Genomic DNA, 26,146 nt, shown 5'->3' with positions numbered 1-26,146 from the left:
GCAGGTGTTCCTCGGTGGTCTTCAGGTGGTCCTCGGTGGTCTTCCACCTGATTCACTGAGGCAGCATCTGTCAGCTTAAAACAAAATGGTTAGAGCCTACTACCAATTAAGAGTCATTTAGATTTCTATTTACGGGAACCTAAGAAATCGTTAAGTTTTTCAAGCATGAATTAACCTTGGGCATTTGAATCCAGTTCTATTGTTTCACTGATGAAAAAGCTGATAATCGGACATGGTTAAATGGCAGAAGTCCAGGGAGCTGCGGAGGGATGGGGCTGGACCCTACTCTCACTCCACTGCGCGGCTGTAGTTTGGGAACTGTAGGCTTCACTTTGGCCCTGGCTATGTCAGGGTCTCTGGGTCTTGGCTTTGCTGTGATGCCGAGAATCTGTTCTACTTAACGGGTGATGAAGCTTAGCAAGTCCGAGGACAGCAGACGTTAAGGGAGTGTGTGATGCAAGATTCCTCCTGTGTGCCCTTGAGTTGCCCAGTGCATGCCGCGAGGTAAAAGTCATTAAGTAGAAAGATGGAAAACAAAGGCAATAGACATTGCCCTCACACATTGGGAAATACTTTACATTTGGCATGCGTTAAACATTTTTCAAGATAAAAAAACCATCTTTATGTATGAAATCATATTTTATGTCATGAAAGAGAGAGTTTATGTTAAAAATAGAACTAATGAATAGAACTAAATGATCAATTATGTGCAAGTTTATAAATTAGCATGTAAGGAATTTATTTTATTTTGGCTACAGCTGCTGAAATATGTGTTTCTATAAAAGTTTTAAGGTTTGAGGAAGACGCCACAAATATAACGTACACATTTTTATACTGTTATGGACAGTATTTTACCACTGTTTTTTTGGTGGCCATCGGATGCCCATGGAATGGCCGTGGATGGTAGGAATACTTTGTACGTACTTGCTGACTTGGCACAGTGCTCATGCTAAAGAAAGCAGGGAACTGTGGGCATTCAAGACAGCGTGAAGAGTGCCACACAAACCGGTAAACCGGCTAATTACTGTCTTTAACGATTGTATTATCAAAAAGTGTTAAGAAATTTTGCTGTGTCCCAGAAACCTTTTTAAAAGCCTAATCCCATGTTACTTTATGTAACAGAGAGGAAGACATTTGCCGAAGTTGAAAAGTTCCTCTAAAACCAACACTTTTTCTTGGACACTAATTTGTGCTTTAAAACAGGGTAATTGAAGGACAATTGTTTTCTTTGGAAAACAGAGTCTCAAATTATTTAGAGAATAGTAGCTTTGTTGGGCCAATTGAACATAAAACTGCAGCAGAAATAATGCTGGAGGATTAGCGGTCCAAATGCTCATTAACCTAAAAAGACAAAACCATCAGATGAACGGTTGCTGTGCCCTCGGTCAGGTTCCTTCCAGAAAAGACCCATGGTCTCTCATCTGGCCGTAAAACAGCTTTAGGATGAAGCCACAGAATGACTCAGTGGGATTGGGGGTTGGGGGTTGGGGGTCGTGGTTTGGAGGGGGGGGGGTGGGGAAGGATGGTTTGGAGGGGGTGGTGCAGCTCCCAGGCCAGGCCAGCCTAACTGAGGCTCAAAGCAGAAAGAGCATTCAGAGGCCTACATGCCTGTGATGGGCAGGGCTGGAGAGGAGAACAGGTTTGGGGATTTGTGGACTGTTGTGAGGTCTGATGGAGGGGGGGGGGTGCACTAGAGGGGGCACAGTCTCACTAGTCTATTGCTGCTTCTGCTGTGTCCTGAAAGGATGGTGGGTAACTAGACAGAGACATGTTCATCACTGACTCCCGTAGAATGGCATTTTGCAGGAGTGATTTGCCTAAATTAGTATGTTTTGCTGCTTTGTAAAATAAGGAAGAGTGGCTACTGAGAGGGGCCAGCCATTTCAAATGCAGCCACAGGGACATTTTCCCCCATCAGCCACTGCTGTTTCTCGGCTGCCTTCAAGATTCCTAGCACCAACTGCCTGCCCTAGAAACAGCTTGGGCATGCTTTATCTTCCCAGTGGACAGTAACCTCCTAGCGGGTGGAGTTTATGGGTCTTTGAGTGGGATGTTGACCGGAAAAAGGCATGGAAATAAGAGGCTGCACAGCCAAGGTGGGGGTGCATGCCTGCGGCCCTAGCTTATTGGATGCTAAGGTGGAAGGGAGGCTAATGAGTTAGAGGCCAGACTGGGGCACAGAATGAGACCCCGCTACAAAACCAAGCCAGGGCAAGGCTGGGAGATGGCACAGTGGCTGGTTGTGCTCGAGGGTCTGTTCTTAGGTGTGGCCACACACACCTGTAGTCCTAGAGAGACAGATCCCCGATGCTTGCGGCCACCCAGACAGTGGAAAGATCACTAGCTCCAGCAGGGTCAGTGAGAGACCTTGTCTCAAGGCAGCGAGGTGGAGAGTGACAGAGCAAAAGCGAGATAGTGACTCAGTAAGAGAGGCCTGGGTTCTCTTTTACGCCTACCCACACAAAGACAGAAACACAGAAGACAGGAGGAAGAGCAAGATGTGCCAGTTATAGTAACTATCGACCTAAAGCTCACTAAAATGCGGTTCATACTCAAAGGCCGCTATGTTGCTAATATCCTTATATTTCATGCTTTTCTATTCTTTTAGAGTATTGAAACTATATTAACATCTAAGAAAATTTTAACTTTAAAATTTCTTGTGAGATTTCTCTTAGGGATGAGTTTGTAAGCAATAAATAGAGACAACAGGAAGTTTTACGATGTTAAAAATGAAAATTGGGGAATGACTTTTAAAGATTTTACAACTTCCCGCTGGTCAGTTGTACCTGCACATGATGACTGAGCACACAGTGGGTTTCCACCTCCTCCACTGGTCCTCTTTAGAGTCTCTTTCCCCAGGGTGGACCACACAACATACGTGACAGTTGAGTGTTTATCTTTGTTTAAAAACATTCATGGGTTGACTTCCCAGCATTAGGGTTTTAAAAAAACACTGTTTTCCTACTTTTGTGTGTGGGGGAGGGGGGAATGCATGGGTGTATGTGTGTGGAGGTCAGAGGTCGATGTCTGGTGTTTCCCTTCTTTCGCTCTTTATAGAAATTTCCCCCCCAACAGGATGCTTTGACTTGAGTCTTTTGTGCTGGAGATTGCATTGAATCTGTAGATGACTTTCAGTAATACGCCCATCTCACAGTACGTCAACCCACGGACATGGGATGTCTTTCCATGTTCCGGTTCCCCCACTTTCTTCAGTGTTTTGTGACTATAGTTGGTGCTGTCTTTCCCTTCCTTGGTTAGGTGTATTCCTTGCTTGTTGAGGCGGCGCATGGAATGTTCTTCCCAATTTGTTCCCATGCAGCTCATTATCAAAAGCTACTGGTTGTGAATCCTCTGCTTTGCCACATTTATTGGTTGGTTCCAAGAGCTTTTGCTGGAGGTTGGGGGGCGGGGGTCTTAGTATATTATCATATAGTCTGAACATGGGGTAACTAATCTCAACCATTCTGGCTCGTCTCCTCCCCACTCCCCTCCACCACCACCCACCTCCGTCAGAGCCATGGATTAACCACCCTTCCTCTTAAGAATTGGCTTTGGCCAGTGGGTTGAGAGCAGAGGTGATGTGTGTGTGTGTTCTCCTTGCTCCTGGTATCTCACGCTTGTCCCGGGTTGGAAATGTTGCACATCAAGGATGCAATCATGGATGCAGAGCCGCACTGTGGAGGCTCGCAGCCTGGAGAGCCATCTAGTAGAGGGTTGGGCTCGGCTTGAGGGAGAAGGACATGAGATTTAGTGTTTTGTGTTACAATATCACCTGACCTTTCGTGACACACACAGCTGTTAGGCATATTGAAGAAGGAGACACAAAGAACCTCATGGAAGCCCTGTGCTAGCTGCTGTGTGGCTGGCAAGCACAGCCCTTGTTTTACTAGAGCTCCCCAGCAGTCCGTCTTTCCTCTTGGCCTAGTTAGCATTCCATGGTGCAGCTCAACCAGTCACCAGCCGGACAAATGTTAGCCCGGTTCCCTGGGTTCCCCACAGGCGATGGGAAGGGAAGCTTGCTGGTCAGTGAGTTCATCTTCCCTTCCTTTTTTGTCTTTAACAAGGTACTTTTTCTTTAAGCTGCACCAGATGCTTGCCTGCAAGCGGACAGGACCTCCGATTAAACCTCGTTAGAGAACTAATTCTTCAGTGTTGGCCAGGCGCTGCGGTTGGCTGTTTCCTAACAGGTTCTGAGGGAGCCCTCACAGGCACAACATACTGTGAGGTCTCTGATGCTCAAACCCATTCTCGGCTGCTGCAGTAGAAGCTGATCTGTTTCTGAGCTTTTTCTTCGGTAACTCAGGTCCCCATTTTTCTGGTCTGCTAAGTCACTCCTCTGCCATCGCTCTCCCTCACCCCTAATTAAGATTCTCTTGTTTGCTGGCCCTTTAGCCTTTTGTATTTATGTTTTTAATTTTTAAAAAAAATATTTTATTTATTTTGTGTGTGAGTGTCTAACTTTATGACAGTGTACCATGTGTATCCAGTGCCCTCAAACTAGACGAGGTCATCTGGTCTCCTGGGACTACAGTTAGTGACAATTGTGAGCCACTGTGTTGGTACTGGGAACTGAATTCAGGCCCTCTGGAAGACACCCAATGGCCAGTGCTCTTAATTGCTGCATTAGCTCCCTAGGCCCTTTTGTTATGTTTTCAAGGCAGAGTCTTACTATATAGCCCAGATTGGTCTGGTACTCATGATCCCCCAGCGTTTGACTCCTGAGTGTTGGCATCATCATGCTTGACTGTGCCTGCCTTCTTTTAAACAACAACAACAAAAAACCATATATAATACATACAAATACATGCAGTGAGTCGCAGCTGTTACTGGAAGTTCCTTAATAATAAAGGGTTTTATTTATTTATTTTTTTTAGTGTGTTTGTGGGGGATGTGAGTGCACCCAAGTGCACGTGTGCTACATCCCTACATCAGAGGACAACTTTCAGAGTTGGTTTCCTCCCACCGTGGGTTTCAGGGATCAAACCTGGGTCCTTAGGCTTGCGCAGCAAGAACTTTTACCCAGTGAGCCATCTTGCCAGCTCCAGGAATTTTTTTTTTCTTTCAACAAAAGCCGAGAGAGAAACATGAAACGGTGGAACGAATACTTCAATGTATAAATGTATATATGTGTGCTCGGCAGTGAACTCTGTCATAGTTGTTACGTCGCCTCTGCGTGTGTGAATTATTCTGCACGTGTGTGTACCTTTGTGTGAAGTAGGAATTTATATGTTTGCTTGCCTTTGCTGTAATGTTTGAAGACAGATTACAGAAGTCATGTCACTCCTAGGATGTTTAGCATGTTTCCCAAGGACAGAAGTATTCTCTTAGAGAGCTGTATCCTTATTCTACAGGTAAAAAAAAAAAAAAAAAAAAGCAAAACTGTGTGTGATACAGTCTTGAGTGTTTAAAAACTTGTATTGTCACTTTCTGTTTTCTTTAAGAAGTTTGTTTGTTTGTTTTGTTTTGTTTTGAAGCCAAGCATGGTGGCACACACCTTTAATCCCAGCACTCAGGAGGCAGAGGCAGGTGGATCTTTGTGAGTTCAAGGCCAGCCTGGTCTACAAATCAAGTCCAGGACAGCCAAAGCTACACAAAGAAACCCTGTCTCAAACAAACAAACAAAAAAGTGTTGTTGTTGTTGTTGTTGTTTCCCCCTCTCTCTCATAGTTCAATTAAGCCAGGTATGGCAGCAAACAACTTTAATCCCAGCATTTGGGAGGCAGGGCCAGGCAGATCTCTGTGAGTTCTGGGTCAGCCTGGTCTACAGAGTGAGCTCCAGGACAGCTAGGGATGTTACATAGAGAAACTCTGTCTTGAAAAGGCAAAGAAAAAAGAAAAATAAGTTCAGTTCAGCTAAGCATACCTCAGTTGACATTTCCTTTTTGAGTAGAGCAAATCCTTAAACCATTTATTTTATATTTTTTGTTCTATTTAATCTTGAACGTACTTGCACCTGTAGAACCAGCTCAATTACTAACTAAAGCTGTGGCCCTGATAAGGGAGAGCTGGGGAAAAGCACGTGGGGACAGAGCATATCACGGTCACAGCGACTCTAGCGAGCTCCTTTCTAACCCTGCACTAACAGGCTGAAGCGCAGCGAGGCTCTGGTCTCTGGACAGTGAAGAAGCAGTATTTATGTTAGCAGCGATGGAGAAGCCCCGCCCCTGTCACCTTGTCCCCTTTGCTGGCATTCAGCCTCATGACTTTTGTTTGCCTCAAATCGAGTCTGAGGCTAAGCTCAAAGGGCATGCAATTTTGTTTACGACGGAGGGCTGATCTCTGAAGTTATCAGACATACCTCTCATTCCATAGTTCTAATTTGTAGTGCTTGGCGGATCTGGTGCTATGCCAGAAGAAAACACAGGCTAGAGAGGAGGAGGCAGCAGCACCAGAGAAAGTCTCCACAGAGGTAGAAAAATCCAGCCATATGTCTAACTAGCAAAGCAAACGCGTGGTATGGAACTGATTTGCAGCATGTTAATGTCATTCCTAGGCTGCTTAGGAGTGTTGCTCGGTTTTCTGATATTTGAGTCTTGAAATTCCAGTCTAGGAGCTTTAGAAAGTCTGTGATTCTTTCCATCTGTATGCATGCTGTACTCAGGGCCAGCATGCAGCGACTTAGGAAAATAAATACTTACAAAAGCTAGTGCGGATTGTGGGAGGGACTTAGGGTAACTGATGGGAGCCGTTTGGGACAGATGTGGTCAACAGAGCCAGATGCCCTGAATATGAGGAAGGAGTCCCAACTGTTGTCGCCCCCCCACCCCCCGGAAGGTGGGAGTCATGGGGGGTGTGCAGAGAGGAAGATTGTATCAGTAAGGCATGAAGGGTTCTGTGACAGAAAGCACGCTCGTATTGGTCAGTGCTGCTAAGGAAATAAGCAGCTTGTAAACTCTAGTGGCCCTCTGCTCATACAGCTGGTCAACTGAGCTTCAAATAAGGAAGGTCTCATGTAAACCATCACACGGGCAGTCAGTCAGTCACTAAAATGTGTGTTAAAAGCTCAAATCTTGGTCAAATATTTGGTCATCTACTACAAAGATGTCAAATTGAATTCCAATGCCGATAAGTTAAATAGAGATTTTGTACGTTTAAAAGGAAAATAATTTAAGACACAGACATTGTAGGATCCCAGTCAGAGACTATAAATGCCTATTACCTCTTTTGGTGTGCTTCAGGATTTAGGAAAATGTAAAGAAGAGTGTTCCCTCCTCTTAAGTAAGGCATCCTATATAAAATATGTGTACGGATATTCTGTAGAATCTGACTGTATTGAGTTATATCAGTAACATTTATAGACGGAGACATCCATTTCAGCATGTCTATGGTTTTTGAAAAAGCAAGCGTGCTTTCTGGCTATGTTTTTTTTGTCCAGAACGAGCAGCTGCAGGTGTACCGCGTTGTCTGACTCATTTGCCTTCTCAAAGCTTTCTTTGGAAGAGTCAGACTGGATTTAATTGTCTAGGAATCTGGTCTGATGCCTTCGTGGCCTTCGATGCTAGAGTGTCTGGGTGTAGTGTGTGGTCTCTACTGTAGGACACAGGACGATCACTGCACGCCAGACACTTAGACAGTTCCATATGGGTCAGTTAAAGTCCTGTCTGTGAAAGAGCTGGCTTTGCTGGCTAGCTAGACCTCTGTGATGTAACTGAGCACTCCTTTCAGAAAGAGAGGCTTCAGGCCTGTGGCAACCCAAAACGTTCCCAAGTCTAGCACCTCGCACCAGTCACTGGCCCACATACTTTGTGCGTGCGTGTGTGCACGTGTGTGGCAAGTGCCACCCTTCTTAGGTCACCTTTATAAACCTACATCAGACAACATACTGGTCAGCATCTCAGCTGGAAGCTTATCCAAGGATACTGTGTTGTTTGAGGACACTTAAAACCCCATCAGCACCGGATTATACATCAAAGACCAAATCAATCAACTGTGGTCTCAACAGTGAAGGAAATACATTGGCAACATGAAAAGTCCAAGGTAGATCATTAGGTGAAAAGTGAACTGCAGCCATATTGCTTATATAAAGAGCATTCCCGGGCTAGAGAGGTGGCTCAGTGGTTAAGAGCGCTGTCTGCTCTTCCAGAGGTCCTGAGCTCAATTCCCAGCAACCACATGGTGGCTTACAACCATCTATAATGTGATCTGATGCTCTCTTCTAGACTGCAGGTGTATGTGCAGGCAGAGCACTGTATACATAATAATAAATAAATAAATATTTTTTAAAAAAGAGCATTCCTTGCATTTCCCTGGCTCCATGTAAAGTCTAGAGAGACTTTGTTGTGACTGTCATAGAAGGCCTTTCTGAAGACAAGAATATGGCAGCTTAAGCGTTTGCTACAGTACCACAGTGTTTTTACCAAAAAGATGCATTCCTAACATTTTAGGCCTTTTTTTTTGTCTTTCATTTTTGTTTGTTTGTTTATTTGTTTTGTTTTTTTGAGATAAGGTCACACTATGTAGCACTGGCTGATCTGGAACTTACAATGTAGACCATGCTGATCTCAGACTCACAGAGATCTGCCTGCTTTTGTCTCCTGCATGCTGGGAGTAAAGGTGTGCCACCACACCTGATTCCAACCATAACAAGATTTTAAAAATTGTTTTCAAAAGACTACAGCTGCTGTGTGGCGAAGTGAGTGCCGAGGGTAGAATGCAAGCATATACTGCGCTCCGGTAGCAGGTCAGGCAGCAGGCACACTAGGAGCTTTGGTTAGAGAGGTGAGCTGCAGAGAGACAGTTGTATGAACCGAAGGCTGTGTTCTGGCGGGGGGGGGGGGGGCAGGGAAGTCAGCCAGGGTGTGACTTGAACATTTGAGTTAGTGATGCTGCCATCTTCTAAGATCGGATGGTCTGAGGGGAGAGATAAGGCTGAGGGAGGCAGTTCCGGAGGGGAAATCAAGTACTGTACTTTACAGGAGTTACACTTACTGTGGTATTAGACAGCCCTGTGGCATTGCCAGGTAGAAACAGCTGGCTGGAAACCACACATTCATTGTTTTTCCTTAAGGTATGTCTCTCAGGCACCTCATACCTTTCTAGGTGCTTGGCATACAAAGAAGAAAAACCAGTGGGACTTCTGGGGCCTGGACACACTAAAATATGCAAACACTGACACATCTGAATGGAAAAATGGAGAGATAACACTGTTTTTTAGGATCCCAAGTGCGGGATCAGAACGGTCTTATGAGAGAACAGGTGAAGTTAATTCACTAGAAGACCAACCACCTCGTGTGGGAGCTTGATTGTTGCCAGCTGAAAAGATCCTGTGAACAGACTCTGGGAGGAGCTATATAAATGAGCCCAGAACTGGAGGCGGGGCTTTTTGGAGACTTGGGATAGTTTTGGCTGTTTGTCGCTGCACTTTGAGAAGCTCCTAGAGAGAACCGCTCGAGGGAAGGCTTCGGGGCACCAGCTCCTGCTGAGGTTCTGGGTTCTGGTTACTCCAGGTTCCAGAAGAAGAAATCCTGCAGATTGCGCCAGGAGAATCATTCCTCAGAACTGATATCTTTACCGTTTTGTTATTGTGTCCATTAATCCTCATTTCCTATTGTTTTGGTTAATTGGATTATAAGTGACATATGCTCAGTGACTAAGTTGTTAATAAAATATATTGGTTAAGAAAGTTGAGCCTACAGAAAAACATTTTCCAAGCTTACAAAATGTCACTAATTAGTGCCATCCAAGAGATGAGGACGGCTTCTTCAGCAAGTTGTTTAAATTAGCTGTAAAGATATTGACTCTTAAAGGACAAATGCGGCGAGAAAGAGAAATGGCCAAAGGTGGGAAAGTGGGAGGGGAAGGGATGCTGATGCATTTCATGAGGAAGCTTGTTAGATACCTGCAGGTTTTTCCTCCTTCCCCGATGTCTGGTGTGTGTAGAGCACTATGTCAATATTTTTTGCCTACCATATTAAAAGCAACCTTAGAATTCTTAAACTGTAACATGACTGCCAATGGCCCAGACCAGGGAACTTTCTTGGAGGCAGGCTGGCCAGGTGGACTTGGTGCCCATGTGTGTGGACTGAGGTAGGTACATTTCTTACCCCTTTAAACAAATACGGAATCTGCGGAAAGGTAACGAAAAGTCAGTGATTCGTTGGAAAATAATTGTTCTGCTTTCAAAGGAGGACAGACTTGTGGCTCACTGTCCTGGGAGTTTCAGCACATGGCTAGCTGGCTGGTGGGTTTCAGATGTGATGCCGGCATGCCTTGGGAAGTGGTCTGGGATGCGTGTCACGGGCTCACTTTATGGCAGTCGGGAGGCAGAGAGAAGGCAAAATGGTCATGCTGTTGTTATGCGGATTATTTTGTGTTAACCAACTACCCACCTACTTCCATTGTACACATAGCTACCTCATTAATTGAATAATTTTCTGATAGTGTGATAAGAGGACGTAGCAAAACATAATTCATTTCCAAAGTAAGCATGTCGGTGCTACTGTGGAAGCACCGGCCACCGGGAGATGGAGATGGAGAGGCTGCCTTTATGTACCAGACAAACCGCCAGAGAGCAGAACTGAGCTCGGTGTCTTACTTCTTGGTGTCACAGCAGAGGAGCTGGCTTTCCACTTCTCATCCCCTCGTGACAAGCATCGCTACCGAAGGACCTCAGAGCGATGTGGAGAGCTTGTTAACGAGGGAGAGCTGGCAAGCTGGGTTTCTGTGAGAGGAACTAGAGAGTTTGCATTGCCAAAAAGTTGCAGCGGCAGTAGCCGCTGGCCTGGGGTCTGTCCAGTGCAGGACACTGTTAGACTCAGCTTCCGAAGCCTAACGGCTGCCGGCATCTGCCATTCCCTGTTACAGTCCAAAAGAGAGAAGGGGGGTGGGGGGTGGGGCGTGGGGGCTCGTGGGGGGGGCAGGGGGAGGAAGGAAGAAAATTAAATGCTTGTTACAGGCCAAGTAAGTGGTAAGTTTTATCTAGTCCTGTAGCTATCTGTAAGTTCTGTTTTGTTTCCTGGCTCTCTCTCTCTCTCTCTCTCTCTCTCTCTCTCTCTCTCTCTCTCTCTCTCTCTCTCTCTCTCTCTCTCTCTCTCTCTGTGTGTGTGTGTGTGTGTGTGTGTGTGTGTGTAGGTCAGAGGACAGCTTATAGGAGTCAGTTCTGTCCTTCTACCATGTGGTTCCTGGGAACTGAACTCAGGTCGTAGGGTGTGGTGATCTAAAGAGCCTTTATCATCTGAGCCAGTCTTCTATTGGTCTAAGACAGTGTTCCCCAGTGTGGGTATAGTGAAACAAGGTTGCAATATAAATTTATATACATTTCCCTCAGATTTCTTTTCTCACAAGTCTTTAATACCTTTCTAATACTTATTAATTACCCTGTTGGCCATAGTAAACAGACCAATGCCATAAGCCCGTGGCCATAATTCTATAGTATGGTTTTGTTTTCCTGGTATTTCCTTTCAGTGGCATGTGCTCTTAAAGGACAACAGTGGAAACACCAAGTGAAGGAATAGAAGCCGGAATCATTCAAGGGTCTTGCTGACTTCCTCCTAGTACGTTCACATACTTGCCGCCTTTTCTTCTAGTCAGTTTCATTTTTTTCCCACGTAACCTGACTTATCTGGAATTAATCCTGGTGGAAGATGGAACTAGGCTTTAGCTTTTATCCTCACTAGCTGGCCAGCCAGCCTTCCGAGCATTTAAAAATAACCATCCCTCCACTCACCCACAGAGTCAGGAGATGAGCGGCGTCTCCATGGAGTACTTGCAACTCCAAGAGGTTAACATTCAGAATGTGTAAGGATCTGCTGTTGACCAAACCCAGTGACACAGCTGTAAGATGAAGCAAAGCAAGCACTGAAGGGGCCTCTCACGACAGGAGGCTCACACATAGCTCCAATCGGAACCCCAAAATGTTACCAAATCCAAACCCATGTGAGCCTGGGACAGAGCACCGCAAGTGAAAACTTCCACACCATGAAATCTCATTTCACGCACCAACGTATTAAAATTATCTTATACAATTACCTTCAGGCTGTGAGTGTGAGTCATATATGAAGCATATATGAGTTTCATGTTTAGACTCGGGTCCCATTTCCAGAATATCTCATGTACTTGCAATATTAAAAACAGAACACCCCAAACCCAGAAGCTGATCTGGTCTCACAGGTATCCTCCGTGAGTAGTAATTAGGTTAGCCGATCCCTAGACAGTCTCCAGGCTGGTGGAATGCGGCCACGCGCCATTCTTCTACTGTGGGAGACTATAGATGTGCAAGAGAGCACGTGTGAGGATTCCATTCTCTTTTTGCTCTTTGATGTGTGTGTCTGCATGTGTGTGAGTGTTCATTCCTGTGTGCACGTGAGACTCACATGTACTGGTGTGTGCGTGCATGTGTAGTCCAGAGGACAATCTTAGGTGTCATCCTCAAGAATGTCACTCTGTTCCTTTCAGATGAGTCTCTTGTTGGCCTGGAGCCTACCAAATGGGCTAGACTGGCTGAGTGAGCCTTGGGGCCTCCTCTCTCCAACTCCCCAATGCTGGGATTCTAAGTTCATACCAGCAGCCATTCCCAGCCCCCGGTTCCACCCCACCCCCCCTTTTAAATGTAGGTTCTGAGAATTGAACTCATATCTTCAGTCTTGCAATTCATTACCTACCAAGCTATCCCTTCAGCCCAAGGATTACAATGTCTTAGTACCAATATAATCTTTAAAAGTACATCTAACACACATTGAGGTTTTGCCACTTTAAAAAAAATGGACATTTTGTAACTTTAAAAATGTGTGTATTCTTTGTTTAACTACTAGGGATTTACTAGTAAATGCCTGAGCCAGGAAAGTACCAAACTCCTGCAATAACTATCACTTTGGGAAATGGAAGGGCTTTAGTTACAGCATACACTTTTGGCTTATGTAGTCTTTATGGTGGCATTATATGGTGGTTTGAATAAAAATGGCCCCCATTGGCCCCAGGACACTGCTGGGAGGTGGGGCCTTTTTGGAGGAGGTATGTCACTGTGGAGGCAGGTTTTAAGGTCGCAGATACTCAGGCCAGACACAGTGTGACAGTGTCTTCCTGCTGCCTTTGGATCTGGATGTAGAAGTCTCAGCTACCTTCTGCCTGCACTCTGCCATGTTTCCCGCCATGTTGATGATGGGCTAAACGTGAACTGGAAGCCAGCCCAAAGTAAGTGTTTTCCTCTGTAAGAGTTGCCATGGTCATGGTGTCTCCTCACAGCAATAGAAACCCTAACTAAGATAGAGTATAAAGGAGGCATTAATTTTTTATTTTTTAATTTTTTGCACACATGGGTGTTTTGCCCTCATGTGTGTCTGTGCACCTTGTGTGCCTGGTGTCCGCAGAGGCTAGAAGACGTCTACTCCCCTGGAACTGGAATTAAAGACACTTGTGAGTTGTCATGTGGGCGTTGGGAATTAAGCCTGGATCATCTGGAAGAATCACCAGTATTCATTCTTAACTATGTAGCCATCTCTCCAGCCCTAAAAGATGCATTTTTAAAGCTGAGATTCAAAGCTATGGTGTGTGTATAGTTTCTTTCGTATGATCTCAACTTTGTAAACTCTATGTATTTTTAAAAATTATTTGTACACATGTATCTATTATTTAATAAACCCAGCCTGAGGAAGCATCCTATTGTTAACTGAGATTGTTCCTCTATAGTAAGGATAAAGGGATTTTAAAAAGTTCTCCTAAGTTCTGCAGCTTTGACAAAAGTCATAAAGGTCCATTTCAGCCATTTCTCAGCCTCTTTATTTTTTATTTTTTTTTTTTTTTAATTTTTTTTTTTTATTAATTTATTCTTGTTACATCTCAATGTTTACTCAGCCTCTTTAAAGGAGACATAACAGAGCTGTCCCCAGAGTGACAGGAGGCTGGGGTTGTGCTGTGTGAGTGCTCGAGCCTGTCCACTCTTCCTCCCTGGGCAGCTGGCACCTCCGTGGCATCCATAGTGCTGTTGAGCGGCAGGCTGGATGAGGCAGCCATCTTGGCGGGCTTCGGTTTGGGCACTAGTTGTCTAAGAAGACTGCTTCCTGTCAGGCACTCCCTACCTTCTTGGCGGGCACGGCCACTTACATTCTCAACTCATTTTTCAAAACCAAGTAATCTGACAAGTAAATTTTTCTTGGCTCTTGGCAGGGAGAAGAGCTCAGGTTAAAGTGTTTGCTTGACTGATCTGTTTTCCTTTGTGGAGTAAAAGCACTAACACAACAAGAAACTTGCTCAAGTCCTGGAACATCAGAGATACATGGTGATTCATAACACAACTGTAATAAATAAAAATGAATCACAGATCCGGTGCAGAACTGAAAGATGCCCTCTCTTCTGTCCCAGTTGTCAGGCGTCGTCACCCTAATGCCAGCCTTTACTCACATTGCTGTTTGCTCAGATGCACTTACAATCAAGGTATACAGATGGACCTTAAAAATTTTAAATTAAAAATAAAATTAAAAAAAAATTAAATTAAATTTAAAAAAAAGAAAAGAAAAGACAGGGCTTACTATGTAGGCCTGGCTGGTCTAGAACTTTCTGTGCAGCTCAGGCTGACCTCAAACTCAGAGACCTGCCTGCCTCAGCCTCCTTCCCAGTGCTGGGATTAAAGGCATGTACTACTTACTATACTCTGCCATAAACGGAAAATTTCAAAAAGAATAATTTAGAAACCCTCGGCCTTCCTTTCTAATTGTCATTTGTTTAATCAGCATTTATTACATCCCGACTGTGCTGTGAGGCTGGCTCTGCACTCAAGGACGCCAGGTAAGAGCAGGACTGAGGGAGACCAGGAGCACAGGGCCAGTTGCGGGTGACGACCCGGTTCTCTCCTTCCAGTGTGGGCTTCTGGAATTGTCATGGACACGCTAAACTACCTTGCTGGTTCACTTCTTTTATTTTTACTCATCTGTTATTTTTAATACTGTCAAGTTGTTTCATAAACACATTGCATGTAGCTAGGCATGGTGGCACACGCCTTTAATCCCAGCACTCAGGAGGCAGAGGCAGGTGGATCGCTGTGAGTTTGAGGCCAGCCTGGTCTACAAAGAGTTCCAGGACAGCCAAGGCTACACAGAGAAACCTTGTCCCCCCCCCCCCAAAAAAAAGGCATTGCATGTGAGTGAAAGTAACTGATTTTTCCGTATTTTCACAGACCTGAGCTCCCTTACTCAAACAAAGCCCAAGCTAAGCCTTGATAGCGTAATAGGCTTGAAGCGCAGCCTCAGTGTTGTTGTACTTGGCGTTCCTTCTTATTATTGGGGATGTTGAGCATTTCCTCGTTTTTAATTATTTATTCACTTGGAGCCTTGGCTTTCTTATATGCTTGTTACTACCTTTTAAAACAACTGATTGAGGCAGCATTTGTGTAAGATGGATTACCAATGACAGCCACAGCACTGTGTAACTGCAGGCCTGTATTCTGTTTGAAAGAGTCCTCTTTCTTATGGAGCCCATAGGAGTCTGTGGTACCCTCTCCCTGTCTTCTGGTAACCAACCATTTATCTGTTCTCTGCTTATGGATTTATGGGCGGGGTATTAATTTTATGTGATGCAATCGTGCGATATTACTTATTGTTTCACTTGGCCTACAGGTTTTAAAAAAATAGTAGTAGTAGGTACAATTGCCATATGCAAAAATTTACACCTTTTTTTGCACATAGACTATTGTAAGCACGGAAGTGTCTGTTTGTCAGTAGTGTATCTGGTCCCACAAACCACAGTATACATGATGTGCCCTTTCAAGTGCCAGTCACTCCCGAGCATTTCTTTCACAGAGCGTGCTGGTGAGGTAACTGCAGAGCTGGACATTAGGTGCAGAAGGCAGACTGAACCCTCCAGGTCATTTCCCAGCTACAGTAAGCATATGGCCAGGATGTGATTGTCTGAAATAGGAGTTGGAGGTTTGGGGAGAGACTCTGCTAAGATGGGAGACTGAGTGTGTTTCTAAAAGCTAAGCCTATCGCAGTGACTTTCCACGGTCAGAAAAGCAGCATAGCCGTCTGCTTGGTTCTGATTGTGTGTACCTGGCCACAGTGTTCTAATCAGATGGCTCAGTCATTAAACTTTGACGTCTGTCTGTATGTCTGATGGTTTTATGTGTGGCTGGAATCCAGCAGAAATTATGCTGTACAGATGCAGAAAATAAAGCATGCAATTCCCTCTTAAAGTCACACTGGAAAGAGGAATTTGCATTAGCGTTTTCATCAATGAGGATTCTGAAGGGCTGTCTGTCTAAGTTCACAGTCAGATTTATACCTGCAAATGTAGTTCTGCTCTGAAAACAGCAACAGCTAAATAAAAGCTCATTGACCAGTCCAGGGGGAGGAAAACAGAATTATCTGCAAATGCAGTGGCATCAGCACGGCTTGCAATCATAGCACACGTCCTGAAGCTTCTCAAATTTTTTCTCATACTGAGTATATGTGCCTTGTACTCTGGCTCACACGCGTCAGCTTGGCACCAGGTACAAGTTCTTCCTCTTGTCCTTTCAGCTTGCCTTTCCAGCTCCCCAGCCCTCAACTCCTCAGGCTGTATGCCACTTGACAGCCTCCGTGTGACATTAACGAGAGTCCTCAAATTGAGCTGAGCGACACACCACAGTTGCTTCTGGGCAGACAGCCGTGAGGAGGTCAGAGAGGTGTTCTTTGGGTGATGGATGTGGACAAGATCACTTTCTTGGCACGAGATCTTTTGATATGGCCTATAATTCCTTTATCAGAAGAAAAATAGTACTTTCCTGGGCAGCTTATGCTATGAGGTAGATTTTGAGTACGATTCTAAAACCATGATTTTTTTTTTAAAAACTCAAATTGTGTTCATACTTTACAATTACACAGTAAACGTGGAAGTGGGTGCATTTGAACACATTGCTTTTAACATCTTTGAGACTCATCTGACTCACTCAACACACTTTGACATTTGCTGCTCACCAAGCCCTTCACTGTCTACCTGTTTTAGTTAGGGTTCTGTTGTGGTAATTAAACCACCCTGAGCAAAGCATGTTGGAGAGAGGGGGTTTATTTCAGCTTCCGTTTCCTGAGCACAGTCCTTCATGAAGAGAAGGCCGGGCAGGAACCTGGAGGCAGGACCAGATGCAGCAGCCATGGAGGGCTGCTGCTGACTGACTGGCTTGCTCCTCATGGCTGCTGGCTCAGTCTGCTTTCTTGCAGCACCCAGGGCCACCAGCCCAGGGGGTGGGCTGGGCCCTCACACTCCATCCATCCATCCTTCCATCCTTCCATCCATCCATCAAGAAAATGTACCACAGGCTTGCCCACAAACCAATCTGGCAGGGATATTTTCTCAGTTGAGGGTCTCTCTTTCTAAATGACCCAGCTTGGGTCAAGTTGACATAAAACTAACCCAGAAAGTGACCCTTACTTAAATTTTATCCTTCCCTACTCCTACTGTCCTCTTTGGGGGAAAAAACAAAACAAAACAAAGCAAACACCTGAGGGGTTGGGGTTCTCACGGTAAGTTTCTCCAGGTAGTACAGTGAGTGTGCTGCAGGACAGAGATTTGAACTCAGATCTCTTTGACACTGTATTTTAAGCTCTTAAACTTCTACGTTAGAGGCTCCTAAATCTTAGTGTGCGGTAGAACTACCTGGAGAGTATGTTGCTGGGCCCCAGAGTTTGAAGATCTACCATAATGTTCAAGATGTGTGCTTCTGTTGATACTGCCAGTCCTGGGGCCACAGTGCAATAGCAGGACAAATTTGGGACACACATCAGTGCCACTTAGGGGGTAACTGGTAGGGTTCATGCCAGGTGGTGTCAGTAACCACTTACAATGGCCGAGGTAGTGTTCCTGTATCTTAGGGCTGTATTAGGTTTTGCAGGAAGGGCGTGTGGAGACAGGGGCATTATCAACTTTCAAGCGAGGACCGAGGAGAGAGAGACAGACCCAGCTTGGCTGCATTAGAGCTGCTTGCTGCTGGTATGGACTCTGTGGGCTGCAAAGGCCAGGGCTCGCACAGCCATGTCCAGATTTCAGGCCACGGGGAGGGTAAGTGAAAACACGTCAGGGTTTTGTGTCCTTGAGGGGCTGTTGTAGTTGGGAGTTCTTCTTGGGTCATTTCCCAGCATTCTGAGGAGTGGGTGAAGAGCTTTGCTGTTGTGATGAATGACATGGTCTGGGAGGTGAGAGCTCTTTGCTTCTCTTCAGCACATCAAGAAGGGGTCATGGCTGATTTCATCTGTGAGAGCCATGTCAATGCTGTGCTGTGGAGCCATAGTCGGTGGTGACTGGGGACAGCTTCTCTGCAGCAGAGTGTTCCTAACCTGCAGCAGCAACCCGCCATGTCTGCATCAGCAGCAAGGACAATGCCTGAGGCAAAAGGAGGGGACGGGGAGGGGGGGAACTCAGTTTGAACTTCTGTGTAGCCCTGCATGCTGTTGAAGGACGACTATGCCGTTTCAGTCGGTTTAGAAGAGAGAAGCAAGAAGGCAGAGTTAGCCTTAAAGAGAAAGTGTCTTGACAAAGTCCTCTTAAGAGAAAAGTCATGGGGCTGGAGCGATGGCTCAGTGGCTAAGAGCACTGCCTTCTCTTCCAGAGGTCCTGAGTTGAATTCCCAGCAACTATCTCTACTGGAATCTGATGCCCTCTTCTGGCCTGTAGGTGCACAAGCAGATAGAGCACTCAAATAAAATCTTGGGGGAGGGAGGCAGAGGGAGAAGTCATAAGGCACCTTTGAAAGGTGAAACTGTATTATTGCTATGCAAATACTGGGTGTGCATGGTTCCGTCAGATATGTGTCCTTCTGTCAGGGAAAACCTCTAGTTAAATATAGCCAAACATTTAAATCATTCAGAGTGCCCAAATCTGAAACTGTAGCCTGAGATATGTGTATAAAGAGAGTAAGTAGTCACACGTGTGTGCGCGCGTGCGCGTGCACACGCATGCACATGCGCACACACTCACACGGGTGACTACATGTATGCTTGTGTGTGTGTGTGTGTGTGTGTGTGTGTGTGTGTGTGTGTGTGTGTGTGAAGTGTACAGGTGTGCACATGTGTAGAGGCCAGAAGTTTTCAGTTGTTTTCCATTTAACTTACTGAGGCAGGGTTGAACTAGTCCAAATAGCTAGCTTTCCCGGGGCATCCCTCTCTTGTGTGGCTGGGACTGCACGTGGGCTGCTACTTCCGCTCAGTTTTTCTGTGGGTGATAAGGGTCTGAGCTTACAAGTGCTTTGTCCACGGAGCCATCTCCCACCTCGTGACACATGCTTTTGTCACAGAGATGCTGATATTTCTAGAAAGTTAGTGTTTGAATCCAGGGGTAATGTTGGTTTCTTCTGGGGTATCTGCGTGGCTCCAGCCTTCCAGCTACGTCCCGGCTGTCCTCACTCTCATCTCGGGTTCTGTCACTGAAGACGGCCCGCTTCATTTGTAGAGATTTCTCTTCAGTTTTAGGAATGATCTGTTGCATATTTTTGGATATTCATTTCTGCTATTTTGTCCTTGTAAAAATATGAGACAGCTCAAAGGTTAAAAACACTGGTTGTGAGGTGGTGCACACGCCTTTAATCCCAGCACTCGGAAGGCAGAGGCAGGTGGATTGCTGTGAGTTCGAGACCAGCCTGGTCTACAAAGTGAGTCCAGGACAGCCAAGACTAACACAGAGAAACCCTGTCTCAAAAAAACAAAAAACAATAACAAAACAAAACAAAACCAAAAAAACCCCCCCCAAAAAACTCTGGTTGCTCTTCCAGAGAACCAGAGTTCAGTTCTCACTACGCATGTCATTTGGTTCACAACTGTCTATAATTCTAGTTCCAGGGCATCTGACTTCCATACTTACTCGAGTGCACATATGCATACACATACACAAATAAAATGTAAAAGTAAATTTCAGATGCAATAACACAAACTCTAAGAACAATGAAGAACTAAAAGAAAGTGCGACTTAGAGGCTTCGCTCACGGTCAGGATGCTGACTTTTGACGTGTCTGGTTGGATAGACAAATCACAGTGTGTTTCTTTGGTTTGTTGTAGGTTAACGAAGCCCCTGTCGTTCGCCGACTGTGTCGGGGATGAGCTGCCTTGGGGATGGGAAGCAGGGTTTGACCCGCAGATTGGTGCCTACTACATCGACCACATCAACAGTAAGTTTCCTTCTTGTGAAATAAGGTTTATTAGAAAACAAGTCTCCAAATCTCTGTACGCAGGATAAATGCTTTACAAAGTAAATTGCCTTATTTTAAACCCCTGTTTTCTTAATGACTAGCACTCAACTCCAGGCCCCACGTAAGTACTTGGAGCATGCACAAAGAACTATTCTTTATCATTATCATCATTTATTTATTTTCGAGGCAGGGTTTCTCTGTGTAGCCTTGGTTGTCCTGGACTCGCTGTGTAGACCAGGATGGCCTCGAACACAACAGGGATCCGCCTGCCTCTGCCTCCTGAGTGCTGGGATTAAAGGCTCGCGCCACCACCACTGCCCAGCTGAGGATCTATTCTTATGGAGACAGAAGAGAGAGGGTGTCTGGGCTGCCATCTGTCTGTTGGGCAGGTGATGAGCAACAGTCCGGGTGGTCTACAGCCACTGGGTGCCTTTCTCTAAGACCCCACTTCCCCTGATTGGAGTTCTCTTATGCTTGTCCCCAGAAGAGTAAAGCACGACATGATGTGTTGTAAACTCCACACTGTTGTGGCCTGGGTACCTGGGGAGGGGTGGACCCTCATCGTTGGTTCTGGAGTCTGCATAGCTGTGTGGAAAAGTGACAAACCCCTTTCCTTCTGTGTGCTCATTTGCTTCTGATTTGTTGGGGAGGAGCTCTTGCTTTCATAGTTTTTAGGTTTGCCTTACCATGAATTTCTCATAAAAAGATTTTTAAAAAGTGTTTTAATAACGTGTCTGTGTATGGACATGTGTGTGAGTGCAGGCGCCTGTGGAGTTCTGAAGAGGTCATCAGTCTCCCAGATCCTCATGGGCTGGAGTTATGGGCAGTCATGAGCCATCTGATGTGGATGCTGGCACCCAAACTTTGTCCTCTGCAAGTGCAGTGCGACTAGCCTCTGGCCATATACTTCTTGTTCTCATTTTTTTTTTTTTTAAAGATTTATTTATTAATTATATATACAATGTTCTGTCTGCATGTGCACCTGCTGGCCAGAAGAGGGCACCAGATCTCATAGATGACTGTGAGCCACCATGTGGTTGCTGGGAATTGAACTCAGGACTTTTGAAAGAGCAACCAGTGTTCTTAATCTCTGAGCCATCTCTCCTGCCCTTTTTGTTTGTTTGTTTGTTTGTTTTTGAGACAGGGTTTCTCTTTGTAGTCCTGGCTTCTCGGAACTCACTCCATAGTCCAAGCTGGCCTCGAACTCAAAGATTTGTCTGCCTCTGCTTCCTGAGTATAGGGACTAATGGTGTGCAACATCACTGCCCAGTGATACATTTTTACAAATTCATACTTGAAGTAATTTTTATTCGTTTGTGTATATGTGAGTGCATGTTACATGAATATTTATTTCTTTATTGAGCCTTTTAAAAGTTTATTCAAACTGCAGCCCACAGAAATCAAGATGATTCATTTTATTTCACTTAAAATTATTTTATAGGTTTAAGGGAGTCTATAATCAATTGACAGCCTATTATCTTATTTTTCTTAGATCTTGTTCTTACATCAAAAGATTTGCAGACAGTACTATCTGATAGCTCTGACATTTTTAGCAATTACATCACTTAATCCTCACCAGTGCTAGTTTGTAGTGCCCTATGTAAGCGTGTAATACATTCTTTAAAAAATATAATTGATCTTATTTCACGTGTATGAATGCTTTGCTTGAATGAATGCATGCACACTGTATGTGCACTGGTGGCCATAGTGGTCAGAAGAAGGCGTCCAGTTCTGTGGAACGGAAGCTATGGATGGTCGTGGATCACACGCAGATGCTGGGACCCAACCCTGGGTCTTCTGCAAGTGTTCCTAACTGCTAAGCTATTCCTTCAGCCCAACATAGTATGATTTTTGAGAGACCCAAATAGCTTATGTTTTTAAAGGGGTGCTGCGATTCAGGAGCAGAAAGAACAGACACTCTAAGGTACTAAGTCAGTGTTCCAAAGAACGGGAGGGCAGCGGCACCCAGTTTGTGTGTGCGCGCATGCGCAAGTGTATGCTCATTTTGTACTGAGATCCCAACACCTTGTGAATGCTAAAAGTTTGTGCCTTGTTAAAGTTAGCTTTAATTTTATGGGGTTTTAAAGTTTTGTTTATTTTATTTTATTTTTTGTTTTGTTTTGTTTTTCCGAGACAGGGTTTTTCTGTGTGGCCTTGACTGTCCTGGACTCACTTTGTACACTAGGCTGGCCTTGAACTCACAGCAATCCTCCTGCCTCTGCCTCCCAAGTGCTGGGATTAAAGGTGTGCGCCACCACCACCCGGCCTACTTATTTATTTTTAAATAAATTGTATGTATATGGATATTTTGTCTGCATATATGTATATCTGTGTGCCACTTGAGTGCCTGATGTCCAGGGAGGGCAGAAGAGGGTACTGGAGCCTCTGGAACTGGACTTACAGATGGTTGCAAGCTGCCCAGTGGGTGCTGGAACTCAAACCTGGGTCCCTTGGAGAAGCAGCCAGTGCTCATACCCACTGAGTTATCTCTCCAGCCCATCTGTGTGCTTTTAAAATAAGATTTTCCTGCTAGAGTAGTATTACATACTAGTAATAATGTTGCTCACCTGTCTGTCCATCTAATATACGGCTATGGTTTGTCAGTGATGAACCCCCAAACGCTGTACTCTTCAAGAGTGGCGGTTCATGGTAAACAGTGTATTCCATTCTTGCAAATACACAGTTCACTGGGATATCTGAAATAGCCATTTAACTTTGCCATACTTACTTTAGATGGATAAAATTAGTTTTCTTTCCATCAGGTAATATCTGGGAAACCAAAAGCCAACCAATTGTCAAGGCTCAACAAAAATAAGCTGTCATGCTAACGACCTGACCTGATCCAGCTTCTAAAATTGTGTGTGTGCGCACACATGTGTGTGCATGTGTATGTGTGCACGTGTGTACATGTATGTGTGCACATGTGTGTGCACGTGTGAGTGTGTGTGCACACATGCGTGTGTGCATGCATGTGCGTGTGTTAATGTGTGTGCATTCACACTTGGGCATGTGTTTGTGTTTGAGACAGTCTTAAGAAGCTCTGGCTGGCCTGGAGCTTAGAATTTAGATCAGGCTGGCCTCAAAAGTTACAGATATACGCCTATCTCTTTATCCCGAATGCTAGGGTTAAAAGCATTGGCCACCACACCCAGCCCTTTAGTGTTTATTTCATGTTTTTCTGTCTTAGTATATAAGCACTGGGAATTCTCAAAATGAATCTAAACCAAAACTGCAAAAAAAAGAAGCAAGTAACAAATTTCTCCCTGCCCCTCAAAACTGTCAGTTCCAGGTTTGTCCACAACCACTCCAGGATAGCTGTGAACGAGGCCTGACCCAACGTCATTGCTTGCTTAAACACTGTTTTTATGTGTATGACTTGTTTTATGTGTTTCTTGAGTGTGAACCTTGTAGATGCTAATGTTGTTTGCCAGGATGTCAAAAGATTTGCATGCAAGCAGCCTTCACCAGATACAGTCCCTTTCCTGAAAACCATGGCCGCCAGGAACTTCACTTCCTTCACTGTTTCCTATTTGCTCAGTGTCCACCACAAGATGGCGACAGCCAGGCACTGCTGTGATCTTGACTTCTCTGACTTGTCACCATGGGCGGCCAGTCCTTCCTGGCTTCTCTGCCTTGTGTGGGCTCTTTTTCCTGAAGGTCCTTTTCAATACTTGATTGTTTGCTTCCAGCATGCCTCTTACTTGACCTTTCTTTACCAGCGCCTTCCTGTAGGGTTTCTGGAAGATTCTTCTGCTGTTTTCATCCTTCAGCTTCAGTTTCTTCTTATAGGCCGATAGCTGTTAAATTTGTCCCTCGAGCCTTCCAGAATCCTGAATGTGTGCATTTGACTTATTTCTAGAATACTTCTTTTCTGTTTTACCCACTTGCCTCTCTGTGTTCATCCCCTGCGCTGTGCTAATACTCCATGGAAGGCTGTACAGCAGCGTCAGTGGAGCCTCGGCTGGCTTCTGTTCTGTGCGTATTAGTCTAACTCCAGCCCCAAACCCTGTGCAGCCCCTAGGCCTTCCCTTAGGACCACTGACTGTACCCTTCTAGAACTGGACTGTTCAGATGCCTCAGCTCCAAGATGCTTTCCGCTGCACTCTCCACTCTACAGCCCCCCTCCCAGGGATGAGGCACCTGGTCCATGGGTTTCTGCAATCCTTGGCATGTCGGGAATTCTTAAAGCATTGTTGTCTTACACTGGTGTTTGTTTGCACTTCATGAATCTTTACCAGCTTGTGAGCCTCTTGGGAGGCAGTGACCACATCTTAAGGACTTATCTTTGGATACCTCGTCTAAACTCATGAGGGCAGAGCTGTGTTATTTAAATCACAGAATAAAAGCTGATGTGGTTTGTTTTTTTCCTCCTAAATAAAGGCTTTAAAGTGCATTTTAAGCATATGTTACTTCAGAAAGTAGCATTCTGCATATGTAAAACTTTGATTATCAGGACATGAACTTTAAGCCTAACACTTTGCTTTATTGTGTAATTGTAGCCTAGTGGCCCAATGGATATACTATCCCTGAGGGGCCCGAGCTACCTGAAACAAGTAGTTTCCTTACTGAGAAGGAGCTGCCTGTAATCTCATTAATCTTCAAGACATTCCTGCAAAGTAGTTTATCAGGAGCAAATGGTATTACTTCTTCATAACAGCTGGTCCACACATATGTTGTATTTTGACATTGTATGCTTTCAGCATTATTCCCCCCCCCCCTTTTTTAGATAAAAGATAAAACAAGGAATGTTTGGTTGCTTAATAGTATTGCTGCAAAACACTCTTAGATATTAGCAATAAAGGGTTTGACCTTGACAGTGAAATAACTTCGGGCATGTCTCTCGGCTGCATTCTGCCTTCTCAGCGGGTGTGGCACGCAGAAAGTAAGGACAGGGTATTTGCGTTACCTAGAAAGTAAGTATGATGTTTATAAAAGTTTGATAGTATTGCTACCAGAGGAAAATCACTCTTAAAAGATTTATTTATGTGTATGCATATATGCGAGCCTGCATGAGCTTATGTGCACCATGTGTGTGCAGTAGCCAGGGAGTCCGGAAGAGGGTACACAATCCCCAGGGACTGGACTTCCTGGAGGTTTGAGCTGCCCTGTGGGTGCTGGGAATGAAACCTGGGTCCTCTGAAGCACTGTGGGTTATCTCTAATCCCCGGGCTGCCGGCTCATTAGCTCCAGCGAAAAGCCTTTGACAGCTCAGCACCACCATGATCTTATTCTTTTAGTAATCAAAGTGTTGTTAATACGCACAACTGTACAGATGTTGCATATTTTGTGAATGAGCCTTGACCAACATGTGATCCTTTGTAACTCTCATGCAAAATGGAACACAGACTACTTCTGTCATCCAGTCAGCCCTCTTTCCCTGCCCCAAACATTGTTCAGACTTCCTTCGCCATAGCTTAAAGTTGGCTAATCCAGAACTCCCTGTAAAAGGGTGCTGCCGGGTGTGTTGTTTGTTTGTTTGTTTGTTTGTTTGTTTTAAAGCATGGGGTCTTACTCTGTAGTCTTGTCTGGACTGGATGCTACGTAGACCAGGCTGGCTTCAAACTCACAGAGCTCCTCCTTCCTTTTCCTCCGTGTGCCACCATGCCTCGCTACAAGTAGCCTCTTTTTTTTGACATGTTTTTGAAAACAAGCAAACAGGCCTGCCCATGGGCAGGCACCACCATGTTGGACAAGCATGCGGTGGAAGATGGGAGCTGCTCACAGGGCCAGTGCTGGAGAGCTGGCCCTGGTGGTACAAGTGTAGGAGAGCTGGCAGGCCAAGTAACTCAGCTACCATCCAGGCCCAGATCCAGGTGGCCTGCACAGTCCATCAGCTGCTGGAGCTTGTGAAGGAGCCTGTCCTGCAGATCCAAAGCTCCATGACACACGACATTTGAGAGGAGTCCCAGCGAGGATCCATATTCCTAGTGTAGCAGAAACCAGAGGCCTCGAACCAGAGCATTGACTCATTGCAGTGACCGTTTGCAAGTCAAGCTGTTTGGGCAAAAGGGTGTATTGGGGAACACACTGACCCACTGCAGCTTCCATGGCGTTATTTTGTTTGTT

The 26,146-nt window shown here is 45.1% G+C and overlaps 1 protein-coding gene across 1 annotated transcript in view; it reads left to right on the top strand.

The window, feature by feature from the left end:
* The window catches only part of Wwc2 (WW and C2 domain containing 2), a 166,319-nt gene that overhangs the window by 54,269 nt on the left and 85,904 nt on the right, over positions 1–26,146 (top strand). Inside the window, 1 exon segment of the mRNA XM_051169994.1 lies at positions 19,950–20,059. Coding sequence (XP_051025951.1) covers positions 19,950–20,059 — 110 coding nt within the window.

Source organism: Acomys russatus, chromosome 27 (assembly GCF_903995435.1).
Source record: "Acomys russatus chromosome 27, mAcoRus1.1, whole genome shotgun sequence".
In the NCBI taxonomy this organism is placed as follows: Eukaryota; Metazoa; Chordata; class Mammalia; order Rodentia; family Muridae; genus Acomys; species Acomys russatus.
This window is presented reverse-complemented; position numbering and strand designations above follow the sequence as displayed.